The 13946-nt window shown below is 40.0% G+C and overlaps 1 protein-coding gene across 7 annotated transcripts in view; it reads right to left on the bottom strand.

The window, feature by feature from the left end:
• Positions 1–13946, bottom strand: part of FBXW11 (F-box and WD repeat domain containing 11) — a 163022-nt gene that overhangs the window by 11546 nt on the left and 137530 nt on the right. For all 7 annotated transcript variants that reach the window (XM_058282295.1, XM_058282281.1, XM_071211041.1 and 4 more), the window contains 4 exons: positions 6087–6336; positions 3611–3729; positions 1642–1752; positions 649–727 (listed from right to left, as the gene is read on the bottom strand). In XM_058282295.1, the coding sequence (XP_058138278.1) occupies positions 649–727; positions 1642–1752; positions 3611–3729; positions 6087–6336 (559 nt within the window). The remainder of the gene's footprint in view (positions 1–648; positions 728–1641; positions 1753–3610; positions 3730–6086; positions 6337–13946) is intronic.

Genomic DNA, 13946 nt, shown 5'->3' on the forward strand with positions numbered 1-13946 from the left:
GAAAGAAAATGAAGTAGTCCTGTAGATACCTAATAGCATGCTTTCCAATGATTCTGATGAAAATATTTTTTGAAAACCTTTGATCACTAAAGATTATTTTATTTTTTGCTTGGTTACACACCTAATCTTTTTTTTTATTGAAGTATATCATTCATACATGACTAATCCTTTCTTTTTGTATTAGTGGGGTTCATCTCATAGTCACTACACCCTGAACAATTTAAGAACACAAAGGGAATGTGTTGTTTGCTGCTATATCTCCAACACTAAGCACATAAAGAAAATGTTCAAATGTTCTTTTAATAAAAATATTACTAAAAGAATCTCTTAAAAAGAACAATCATAAATACTCATAATAAGAAAAACTATAGGAAAGAAACATTGTGTGCTCTGTGAGGAAAACTGGCCATCTACAAATGAGGATATCTGCTTTCATATTTTAAGTTACATTGAAACTCCTTAGAAAAGAGCTCATGGTAATGTAAATGTCAAATATCCTCTGATTTCAGCTAAACAAAATTAACACAATAATGAATCTCTCTGATGGCATGGCATGAAATCCACAAGCTTTCTTGTGATACAAAGGTCTATCTGCAGATGGCCATCTTCCAGCACAGGGAACCGATGCTGTTTCAACAGATCACATACCACCAATGTGCGCAAACACAAAGTGCTCGCTGGTGCTCGAGGGTCAAGAGCAGCTTGCAAGTCCCAAACTTTAATTTTCCTAGAAAGGAAAATGAGACTGAGATTAGTGAAAAAGTCAAAGTTTTATAAATATCTGCATTTCTGTGACAGAAAGCAGTGCATTTGTACTGCCTACTATGAAAGCTAATGGGAAATGTGCTTACGTCTTCATGTTATTGCAACCAATTACAGTTGATTTTGCAAAAAAAGGGCCTACACATTCTCAGAATTGCTGATATTTTGAAATATTTTAAGGGAGACAAGAAAACAACTTCAGACTATGTGAATTCAATTCCTGACTTGATAATCTTATGTCACAAACCATTAATCAGGGGACTCTTTGGGGCTGAGTAGGTGCTGCTGACATAGGCTAGAGGTCTGTGTGAAATTCCAAGGATACCTTTCTCCAAACTAAGCAAATGCTGAAAGTTAGTAATAGGAGAATAAACAGAGCAACTAAACTGTTTGTGAGGTATATATAAGGTAATCTTGAAAGGTTTACGATTACCATTTGTCCATTTAAAAGGTTGTGAGCCTTATTTAGAGGATTTGTTCGTTTCACCAAAAGGGGAAAAGAAGAAATTTATATTTTAACTTGACCGACTTAATTAATTAATTAATTAATTAATAGCTGGTTTAATTTAGAGCTAAGGCAAAGAATTGAACTCCCTCATTGCCTAAGCTACTCCCTCAATTGACAACGATGTCTTAAAGCGTAAGTTGAGGAGTCACAGTGACTCTACTACTGTGTCATCTGGGGCAAGATCATTCATCTCTCTGGGCTTGATTGTCCTCACTTGATCAACAGCTAGGTATAATAATAGCTGCCATCTACCATTTATATACAAAGTACCTAGCACAGGACCAGGTACATACCTAACTGCTTAATATACAGCACTTCTCTTTCCTCCTGATATAGCCAGAGCAAGACACTTGAAAATCTGAAGCACATACCCATCATAGGCTCCACTGACAATCCTCTTGTTATCAAACCGGATGCAACGGACCAATTCTTCATGTCCCTCTAGGACTCTTAAACAGGCACCACATTCGATATCCCATAGCCTTGAATGAAAAACGGACCTCTGTGAAATTACTTTCTACAAAAGATTCACACAATCTTCAATTTCTTTATATCTGTCCCATACATGAATGATTTTCTACTATCCTGGAATTCTCTATATCTATCTCACTCACAGCACACACTATATATATATATATGCAAAGCTACATACATACATTTACAGCACTTGTGTATTTGTAAGCAATAACTTGGGAGGAAGTCTTACTTCTCATTGTATTTCCTTTTACACAATTCAAAATATTTTTACTACTTAAATAAGATCCACAGACAAAGAAATCTGATTATATTTAGTTCCTAGGCATTCTCTTGATGTCTCTTGATTAAGGAAAATCATGTTGCCAAAATGGTCTAGGAAGGATTTTGGGGGGAACTGTATGCCGTGAAGAGCAAGTGAGTATATATAGGGGCAGGAGGCAGCTAATACATATAGCTGGAGAGTTAGGCTTCCACCTCAGTCACTTCTAGCCAGGAGTCCATAAAGTCTACTGAGGTTAGAACTGGTGAATCAGCATGGTGGTCTCCACCACCTGATGAGGATTAGGGACACTCCTTTCTTAATAAATACTGTATGGCAGGGTTGTCCAGTTTACAAAGTTAGAGTGGGGAACTCTCACTAGGTATAGGCAATGTCTTGGAAATATAAACCCAGTGGCTACAATCCAGCCATTCTCTCTACATATGCTTTGTTCAACAATTCTAGAGTTGAGATTTTCTGTTTTCTATTACTGATTTTCCTATACTACTTGCAAAAAGAAATCATAGCAAACTAGAATGTACAAAACAAAATTAGCAAACTAATTCTATAATGACTTCTTCTTAGCCTTTCCACCAGGAACTCCTGTCATACATCCAATGAATACTGTACCACATCTGCCCTCAGCAAATCTTATCAGTGTCAATGTGATGGTTTCTGTAATCTACTATGAACAGACTCAATCAGTACTGCATAGGTGACTATAAAGGGGTCCCCCCTTCCATAAACTTACAGCACTAAACATTTCTTGTTTGTTTTTTGTGGTAAACCTCAGAGAATCCAATGAGAAAGGACTGTGTTGCTGAATCACTAGGCAATACCACAAAGCATGAGGAATAGAACAAGATTCAGGTTCTAAACTGACTCTGATGATATCTTAAAACTTAAAATGATAGCTTACACAGCAGTTATGGGTCTTTTGTTGTTGTTTGCTTTTTATTTTTTTAATAACCTTCATGTCTTTATTTTGCCCAAATATTAAGCAATTCGGTTGTTTACCTCCAAATTATAGTCAGTGGGATATCCCAAATTCACTGGGATAGTGGATAAATTAATTGGGCTAATTAGATAGATATCTAAGGGAAGTTCTTCATATGAAATAAAATGTTTAAGGATTATCCTACTTACTAAAAAGCAAGGAGACTTAGTGTTGGGAAGGAAAAAGGGAGTAAAACAAATGATCAAGCAGGAGTGGATGATTCTGTAATATAGTCTTAGGAGAGAAAAATAAAGTACACCCCCATCTCTTAGGGAGGGAGGCAAGAGTGAATGAATGGGTAAGGGAAAGCAGAAGAGATTCAGGCTGGAGCACCTTACTTTGTTCTGAGGAGCTTTGGTTCTAAGTGATCCTGGGTGGAGTTGAGGTTATAAAACCTTATGCACTGGGGGAGTCTTGCAAGAACATTGAGCGCATACACAATTTGTGCACTTTAGAATACAGAACCAAATAGATTAAGAAAATGTACCTAAGATTTTCTTATCTGAAGCATGCCATTTACTCTGAGCCTGTTGAGCATTTAGGACTGGGTAAGTAGTCAACATCATGGCAGGAAAAAAACCTGCTAAGAACACCGTCTTCTACCCACCTAATAGTATTATCTGATGATCCACTAACAACCAGCCGATCCCTGTACTGGAGACAGGCAATGCCTCGCTTGTGCCCATTCAAAGTACGAACAAATTCACAGGTACTTGTGCTCCAGACCTGTATAACAAATGAGCAGTAATTTTAAGAATGAATACAGAAAAGCCCTCCCATAATAAACATGTTTAAACAATCAAAGCTTCCGATAATGACCCAAATGCATGATTATGAAATACAATTTTTTCTAACTCAAAGTTGGGAAGCTGGGGGGACAGACTGGACAGCGTAAAATTTTCTTGGCTGCTGGGTGATAAAACTGGAATGAAACAGAGAGGTAAGTTGTGAAGTCTCCAGACCCTGAGACCTTCACAAAAAGAACATCTCCTGAATGGTTCAGACATTCATTTGCCTGTAGGGAAGAGTTTAAGCCAGAGTTTATGTTTTTCTTCAAGCAGACATGTCAAACCCAATGTAACTGATGTAAAAAGGCTTCACCTTCCATATCCTCTTTTCTAGCACAGTTTAATAGCTCCATTTGTTTTGACACATTCCCTCCTAGTACTACGTAGATGGAATAAATAATCCCCTCTTTTGTGAAATCATCTCTAAGACCTAGATGCTCACAGACACACTTCAACTATATTATAAGCTGAACAGACATAAACCAACCAGAGTGCCCTGGATTATTTTACCAGCTGCATCTGTAGTTAAATTAACATAAATAGGACAGGTCGATATCCACCTGCAAAAGAATGAAACTGGACCCCTTCCTTACACCATATTCAAAAATTAACTCAAAATGGATCAAAGATCTAAATATAAGAGCTGAAACTGTAAGAAGAAAACAGTAAGTCTTCATGACCTTGCATTAGGTAATGGATTCTCAGATATGACATCAAAAGCATAAGTGACAAAAGAAAAAATAAACTGAACTTCATCAAAATTTAAATCTTTTGTGCTTAAAAAGACACATCAAGAAAATGAAGAGATAACCCATAGAATAGGGAAAAATATTTGCAAATCATGTATCTGATAAAGGACTTGTATCCAGAATACAAAGAACTTTTATATAGAAAGAACTTTTACAACTCAACAGTAAAAAGACAATCAATTAAAAAGAAATGGGTGCAGGATTTAAATTGATATTTCTCCAAAGAAGAAATACAAATGGTCAATAAGGACTTTAAAAGATGTTCGATATCATTAGTCACTGCATTAGTCATACAAAGTAAAACCACAATGAGATATCCCTACATATGCATGAGGACAGCTATAATCAATAGACAGATAATAGCAAGTATTAGAGGATGGAGAGAAACTGGAACCCCCATACACTGTTTGTGGGATTGTAAAATAGTGGGACCTCTTTGGAAAAGAGTTTGGCAGTTCCTCACAATGTTAAATACAGACTTAACGTATGACCCAGCAATTCCACTCATAGATAAATACCCAAGAAACTGAAAACATATGTCCACATACAACTTGTACACACCTTATTCATAATACTCAAAAAGTGTAAACAATGTAAATGTTCACTGATGAAGAGATACACAAAAGGTGGTATTATCCATACAATGGAATATTATTCCACCGTTAAAAGGAAAGTACTGATACATGCTACAATATGGATGAACCCTGAAAACATTCTAAGCCAGACAGAAAAGGCCATCTATGGTATGATTCCATTTTTAGATAATGCCCAACACAGGCAAATCCATGGACAGAAGGTAGACTGGTGGCTGCCAGGGACTGGGAGAGGGAATAAAGGGTGACTGATAACCGATATGGGGTTTTCTGGGGAAAGGATGTTGAAAACCTTCTGGAATTAAACAGCAGTGATGGTTATACAACATTATGAATGTGGTTATAAATGCCAACTGAATCGTACACTTCAAAATGATGAATTTTAAGTGAATTACAGCTCAATAAATCTGTTATAACAGTATAAGAAAGCTAAGTGTAATAAGTTCATATGAATAATGCGGATCAGAACTGCAATTACCATATGCCATGGATCACCCTAGACTACACTTGCTTGGCACACATCTCCTTCCCTACCACAGTGAATGAATGTGGGGACATGGCTTATTCATCACCATATCTCCAGTACCTAGTCAGGGGTATATGGCATGGGAGTCTCTCAGCATTACCCAAATGAATTAAATCTCATCTTGGCCACTAACTAGAGGTATCATCTCCAGGACAGTTTTCCATCTCTCTGAGCCACATCTGAGCCACACAATACATGCTCAAGTCTTCCCTTTAAAATGGTTATCAACAATGTCATTTCACAGAGTAAAGGGCTGTTCTCTATCCTGAACCCACACCTTACCTGTGACTCTAGGAGCATGCAGTGAGATGGGCCTCATGAAGGCTCATGGATAAAAGGAGAAAAATAAGTATCTTGCAAGGTACCCAACTGGTATAAGCCACCCCTGATTTCTCTCTGCTCTAAAAGGGACTGCAGGCAGACTTACTTTGATGGTTCTGTCACCAGAGGCAGATACGATGTACTTATCGTCGAAGTCTACCACATTGACAGCAGCACGGTGGCCAACCAGGACACGGCGTAAAGTGATATCGGTGGCGGAAGCCATGTCCCACACAGCGATGGAGCGGTCCTTTGAACAGGTCACCATCAGTCCATTGCTGAAGCGTAAGTGCAGTACAGCCTCATTGTGGTGGATCAGTGTGTTCAGAACTTCACCCGTGTTCACATCCCAAACTCTAGATGAGAAGAGAAGAGCATGATGCTTACTTACTGAGGCAGCCAGGAAAAGATTCTGGTGTCTGAGCCCTGCGCTCATTCTTAACAGTAGACTAGGGAGGTGTGGACTCTACTGACACTTAAGGACACGCTCAAAAGGAGCCCCAGAAGTCAATTCTTCATTTGCTGAGAAGTGCTCAGATGGTTTCAAAGGAGAAGGCCAATTACGGCTCTGCCAAGGCTCATGTTTGACAGTCAGGTATTCAGAGATGGTGTCAGCAGGCCTGTATTGACAGCAAAAGATGATTCTTCAAATGGGTGGGCTTTGCAGTGAGATGGAGAAGACAGGAGGAAGGACACTTGGTAGTTGGGGAATTAGGGATGGCTCTAAACGTAAGAACTTTTTTGACCTTTGACACGCCAGTATCTATTATTTACCACCACTAACCTAAGGCAGTAAATTGTGATGTCTCATTAAACCCCACACCCATTTATTTACTCAACAGTTTTACAGACAAAGCCACTGCCTCCCAATTGCTTTACCCTTGGGACATGGAGTTCTTTGCAGCAACACTTTCAGATCACAGCTTTTCTGTAATCCCAGTCTCCTAAGAGGACAGGTTCACACAGAGCAGAACAGGAAAGGCTGAAATTTCTAAGACTGAGACATGATCCATGACAGAAGTAGTGGCCTAGAAGGACGGAGTCAGCAAAAGGTTACGAGGCATACTGAGAGACCAGGATGGGAAAAGAATCCAGGAGTGTGGTGAAAGATCAGGAACAAAAGTACAAAAGTAACACAGGGAGAGGCATGAGAGGTGGAGAATGTGGAAACCCAAAAACAGACTGACTATTTCTATCTAAAAGATGCTTCTGTAAAACATTCTTCTTCCCCAAGCCATCAGCTGTGAGCTGAGGTTTCACTCAATCTCTAGGCTCGGAGAACTCATCATTACATACAATTTCTAAGCCCATTCTGTGTGGGAAATGCCCTTGCCCCAGCAGTTTAGGAGTGAATCTTAGTAACGTTTCCTTTCCACTTTCAACTCCCACTGAGCAGGTATTGCAACCCTTTACTGTAGAAGAGGCATCTGTCATCTTCATCATGATGTCCCTGGGGTAGAAAGTCACAGTGAGTACCTCCACTATGGTAACAGCTACACAATATGAAGACAGTCTTGACAGTTCCAGGTTCAAAATCTATTATGTGACTGGGCAAATTATTTAACATCTTTGGTCTCGGTTTCTCAATTAACCTATATATTTTTAAAAAGGAGATAACATCTTACTTTGAAATGTTGATATAAGAATTTAATAAGATAACATTATGCAAAATATCTAGCACACTATCTGGCTCTCATATTTTATTTTCCCTATATCCCTCAAAAAGTTCGAATCTGCTTCTGGTTCTTCCAGTGTTCGCTGGTTGCTGCCCATCATACTCCTAGAACACCTGCCCTCCTCTTCTTTGTTCTGGCCCACAACCTTCCAGGAGGAGAAAGCCAGCCTAATACCAGGCAATGCGCTTTTATAGGAAAGCATGTTGTCAACTCTATAATGGATATCACTGCAAATAAGACCCACTTAGCAAAAACAAACTTTCCTGCCTACTTTGCTCAAATGCACCTACACCAATAGCATATAAAAACTTATGCAGCGTGACATCATCAACATGTCATCAACAAGATATCCCCTGACAAAGCCTCCCCAGGGATTTAGCGAATAAAAGGACAAATTTCATTTGCTTAGAACTCTGGAAGATGACAGAGACTGGAGGACTCCACAAATGCTGAACTGAAGAAACAGAAAAGTCTCTCAGGTAGAAAAGTTCAGTCCTGGAAACCAGTCTGTTCCCTCCTCCTCCACTCAGTCCCATGCAGCTTGCCAGCCACACAGAGTCAGCACAGCCCAACTCCCATTCCACCATGCGCTGAGGCTGTAGATTCACAGCCACCAGTTCCGACTCCATGCATATACAGGCACAGGAATGGAAGTCCACAGAGACTCAGGGCGGAGGACAATACATAAGGGCCCCAGGGATTAAAAAAGAGAGACAGAAAAAAAAAGAGGATAGACACACCACAATAGGGAGGCTGGTGGCAACGGCTGTGCCCTCACTCAATCCACTTTCAATTGGCTGGACACCTGAAGGCAAAATGGACTATTCTGAAGTGACCCACTTTTCTGGATTGATCCCATATAGCTCCGAGGTACAGGATGCCCTAACAAGGAAGAAACCAGAGGCAGAAAAGCTTCACAGAAGAAAAGAAAAAGGGGGAAGGATCTGTTTAAACTGAACTGCTGTAAGATAGGACGGGTCCCAGAATTGAAATGTTTAAGAAGAATGGGACACTGAGTGAGGGAGAAAAATTAAATCATAGGAGCAGAGGATAAGGGTTTGCATAAAAACAAATATAACAGATCAAAATTCTCGGGGAAGGAACAGAGGAAAGGAAGCTTTCTACGGGAGGTCAAACAAATGCACAAAAAGCGCAACCTTAAAAACTGCACCACACATTTGGAAAAAGACCCAGACAAAGAGGGAAAACATTAAATGAAAAATAGTTTTTATGGCTAAGAGATTTCAAAGAGAATCTGGAGGTCCTTCCAGAGGTTAACACTTATGAGGTCTCAGACAGATTTTACTAACTGCCATTATAAACAAAGCCTCAAATAAAAGTGCTCCCGAGGGCTCTAGGGATGTCCCGACACTACAGGCAAGGCACACAGCCCCATGAAATCAACACCCCCTCTGTGGGCCCTATTTAGTAATGTAAGATCATCTATTTCCCCATTACAACATAATTATAAATACACTCATTTATAATTCCCCTACTCATGATTCTTGTACTCTGTTTATTTAAACCTATAATTTTCAATATACCCATTAAATGTATGTCTCAGAGACTTAAATCTTCGGATTGTTCCTATGTCAATTGAGCCCTGAATCCCAGCAGAGTTGTAGCCAACTCCTATTCTCCATTTCTTTGTGAATGCCCCCTGGAGAACTAAATAAACAATGATGCTGGATAAATCCCATCCCCAAAAACAAGGAGTATCCATAAGCAAAACAATTCCTTCCATTTGCCCCATAATATCTAAGTACCCTCTCAACCTGACGCTGTCAGAGCAGACATCATCCAATATTCCTCAATTCTGAGGAATGAATAAATATAAAGGGGGAGTGTAACCACAGACCAAAGTAGATTTATTGTTATTATAGTTATTGTCTTGTGCTAACGGAAGAACCTGTAACATTGATATAAACATAGTGGTTGCCAGAGGTCCAGAAGGGAGGGGAAGGGATGAATAGGTGGAACACAGGGCATTTTTAGGACAATGAAACTCTTCTGTATGATACTGCAATGACGGATACATGATGTTATACATTTGTCAAAGCCTATAAAGATGTACAGCACAAAGTGTAAACCATAATGTAAACTATAGACTTTGGTCAGTAACAATGCTTTAATATTGGTACCTCAAGTGTAACAAATGTACCACACTGATGTAAGATGCTAATAAGAGGGGAAACTATGTGTGTGGGGGTGTGTGGGAATTATATAGGAATTCCCTATACCTTTGGTGTAGTTTTTCTATAAATCTAAAACTTCTCTAAAAATAAAGTTTATAATGACATAAAAAATTACATCACATATCCAGGGCAAGAATCAGTAGAAGAGCTGAGAAAATGTGAACAGTTAAACAAAGGCTATTCTAAAGGTCGAATAAGTTAAACCACGTGTCAAAGAAGAGATCTAACACAAAGCCAATTAACAATAAAACCCTAAACAAGAGCGAGAAACTGACTTTCAAAGTTAATTCATAGAGATAATCAGATGCCTAGACATCAGCAAAAAATTACAAGCCATATTAAGAAAAAGGAAGATATGGCTAAGACAAGAGAGCAAACAAAAACTTCAGCAGAGACCCAGAAGTTGGAAAAACTGATGAAAGATATTCAAACATATCTCCTACATCAATTTAAGATATGAAGGAAAATATGCAGAGATAGAGGATATGAAGAAGACAATATTGTGAACATAAAGAAGACTCTGAAAGTATAAAAAGAAGCATAATAGAAATTATGGGGATGAAAGGCACAATTATGTTTTTTGTTTTTTAATGTAACACTCTTTGTGATCTACTAACTTTAATAAAAAAAGTCTAAAAAAAAATACGCGAGAGGGAAGCAGATGTGGCTCAACTGATAGAGCATCCGCCTACCACAGGGAGGGTCCAGGGATCCACACCCAGGGCCTCCTGACCTGTGTGGTGAGCTGGCCCACGTGCAGTGCTGCCATGCGCAAGGAGCGTCATGCCATGCAAGGATGCCCCCCATGTAGAGGTGCCTCACACACAAGGAATGCGCCCTGCAAGGAGGGCCGCTCCATGCAAAAAACAGCCTGCATCCATGAGTGGTGCCACACACACAGAAAGCTGGCACAGCAAGGTGACGCAACAAAAAGAGACACAGATTCCTGGTACCAAAACAAGAATGCAAGTGGACACAGAAGAACACACAGTGAATGGACAGAGAGAGCAGACACCAAATAAAAAGGAAAGAAATATATACTAGAGGGAAGTGGATGTGGCTCAAGCAATTGAGCTCCTACCTACCACACAGGAGGTCAGTGGTTCAGTTCCCAGTACCTTCAAAAGACAGCAAGCTGGTGTGATGGGAAGGAGCAGCAATATGACACAAGATGACAAAACAGGAAACACAAGAGGAAAAATATAATGAGAGACACAAAAAAAGCAAGGAGCAGAGGTTCTTAGTGCCTCCTGAATAAGACAAGCAGGAGAGCAAACAGACGCAACAGGCAGGCACAGCAAACTTACACAATAAGATGATGCAACAAGAGACACAAGAAGAAAAAACATAATGAGACATACAATAAAGCAAGGAAAGGAGGTGGCTCAAGTGATTAGGAGCCTCCTTCCCATATCGGAGGTCCCAGGTTCAGTTTCTGGTACCTTCTAAAGAAACAAAAGAAGATGAACAGACACAGCAAGTGTAAACAACGAGGGGGCAGGGAGAGATAAATAAAATGAATCTTAGAAAAATACACTAGAGGGGAGAAGCTGTAGCTCAAGTGTACAGGTCTTGGGTTTGATCCCCAGTATCTCCTTGAAAATATATATATATACTAGAGGCATACACACAACAGATTTGAAAAGGCTGAAGAAATAATCAGCTAACTAGTAGGAAGAACAAATGAAATCATACAGTCAGAAGAACAAATTGAGAAAAGAATAGAAAAAAATTGAGTAGTGTTTCAGGGATTCAAGTGACAGCAAGAAGCACACAAACAAATGCATCGTGGTGCCCCAGAGGGAAAACAGAAGGGAAAAGGAGCAGAAAGAATACATGAAGAAATAATAACCAAAAACTTCCCAGCTCTGATGAAAGACATAAATACATAGACATGTCCAAGATGCTCAACATACTCCAAACAGAATACATCCTAAGAGACCTACTCTAAGACACATACTATCAGAACATCAAAGGCCAAAGGAGAAAAAGAATCGTGAAAGCAGCAAGAGAAAAGTGATTCATTACATACAAGGCATCCTCAATAAGACTAAGTCCTGATTTCTCATTAGAAACTATGGAGGTGAGAAAGCAGGAGTATGATATATTTAAGGTACTTAAAGAGAAAAACTGCCAGCCAAAATTCTTTATCCGGTGTGGCAGTTTGAAATTATTTTATGAATCCAAAAAAAGAAGAGAAATATTATGTTTATAAAATAATCTATTCCTCCGGGTGTGATACTTTTTTTTGGGCGATACCCTTTTATTGCATTAATTCAGTTGAGAGGACTTGGGTTAGATTAATAGATTACTTGGTAAGATCACTTTAGGGCTTCTGATGGGATTACACCAGTGAGACGTGACTCAGGTTGAGACTCCACCCCCTTGATGGGTCTGATATAAACGGTCACACAGACAAAAACAAGAAGAGGGAGCTCTGCCATTTTTGATCCTGCCATGTGACAGAAAGGAGAGGCTCAAATAGTAGAGGCCCTGGAGGGGGTAGGGGGGAGGGTTGGGCCATTTGCCTGACAGCTTGGAGACACAGAACAGCGAAGACTGATATATCAATAGAAGGCCAGAAAGAAATGAACCTATGCCAGAACAGAAAGGATTACAGGATTGCTTAAGCTTGAAGCCCCAAGAGGCTGGGTCCATGAAGTAGTTCAAGAGGACACAGTGACTCTGGAGGGGAAGGCTGAAACCTGGGCAAAGACCAGCAGTCATCATGCTTTACCATGTGGCTGCACGCCAGGATCAACTATATCTGCCTTGGGAAGAAAGCATCTCTGATGGTGCCTCAGTTTGGACTTCTCATGGCCTTGGAACTGTAAGCTTTTACCCCAAATAAGTCACCTTTATAAAAGTTAACAGATTTCTGGTACTTTGCATCGGCAGCCCTTTGGCAAACTAAATCATCTGGCAAAACTGTCCTTCAAAAATGAGGGGGAGTTTAACATATTCAGACTGAGAGAGTCAACAAGACATCTGTTCTCAGCAAGATATCTGTCCTACAAGAATTACTTAAGGGAGTTCTACAGGTTGAAAGGAAAAGACAAGAGAGTGTGGGTTGGAGTAGTGTGGGTACCTTCGTCAGTATGGGTGACTAAATGGATAAATGCAAAACCCAATAGTACTGTATCCTCAATATAGAAATCTACTCTTTAATTCATATAAGAGTTAGAATACGATGGAAGAAGAAAAAGGCATCTTTCCTGATAATAGACAGTGTGGTGGTTGTGGACACAAGAAAATAAAGTTTTTAATTTCTGTGTGTATGTACCTATTGTAGATGGGACCATTTGGTTAGATTACTTCAGTTAAGGGCAGTTTAATTACATTATTTCAGTGAGGCAAAGCCTGGGGCAGAGATGGGGGTGAGAAACTTATCCTCTTACTGGAGTCCTTTAGAAGAGGATAAATATACAAAGAAAAAAAGGCTGGGGAAGCAGATTGTGGTTCAAGCAATTGGGCTCTTGTCTACCATATAGGAGGTCCAGGGTTCGATACCCAGGGCCTCCTGGTGAAGGCAAGCTGATCCATGTGGTAAGCTGGCCCACATGGAGTGCTGTCCTGCGCAGGGAGCACTGTCCTACGCAGGGAGTGCTGCACCGTGCAGGAGTGCTGGCCCACGCAGAGAGCTGATGCAGCAAGATGATGTAACAACAACAAAAAAAGAGACATAGAGGAGAGACAATAAGAGACACAGCCTACCGGGGAGCTGAGGTGGCACAAGAGAATTATCACCTCTCTTCCACTCCAAAAGGTCCCAGGATCAGTTCCTGGTGCTGCCTAATGAGAATACAAGCAGACACAGAAGAACACACAACAAATGGACACAGAGAGCAGACAATGAAGGGAGGAGGGAGAAATAAATAAATAAGTCTTTTTTAAAAAAGACTTCAAAGAGATAGAAAGCTACAGGAATAGAGAGAATGCTATGAGAGCAAGAAGCACAAATAAACAGCACCTGGGAGAGAGGAAGCCAGAAGGTGAAAATAAGACCCAGAGGAGAAGAGAGATGGTGCCATGTGCCAGTCTTTAGGGAGAAGATATTGCCTGATGATTCCTTGACTTGGACACTTTCATGGCTTC

Source organism: Dasypus novemcinctus, chromosome 2, assembly GCF_030445035.2.
Source record: "Dasypus novemcinctus isolate mDasNov1 chromosome 2, mDasNov1.1.hap2, whole genome shotgun sequence".
Classification (NCBI taxonomy): domain Eukaryota; kingdom Metazoa; phylum Chordata; class Mammalia; order Cingulata; family Dasypodidae; genus Dasypus; species Dasypus novemcinctus.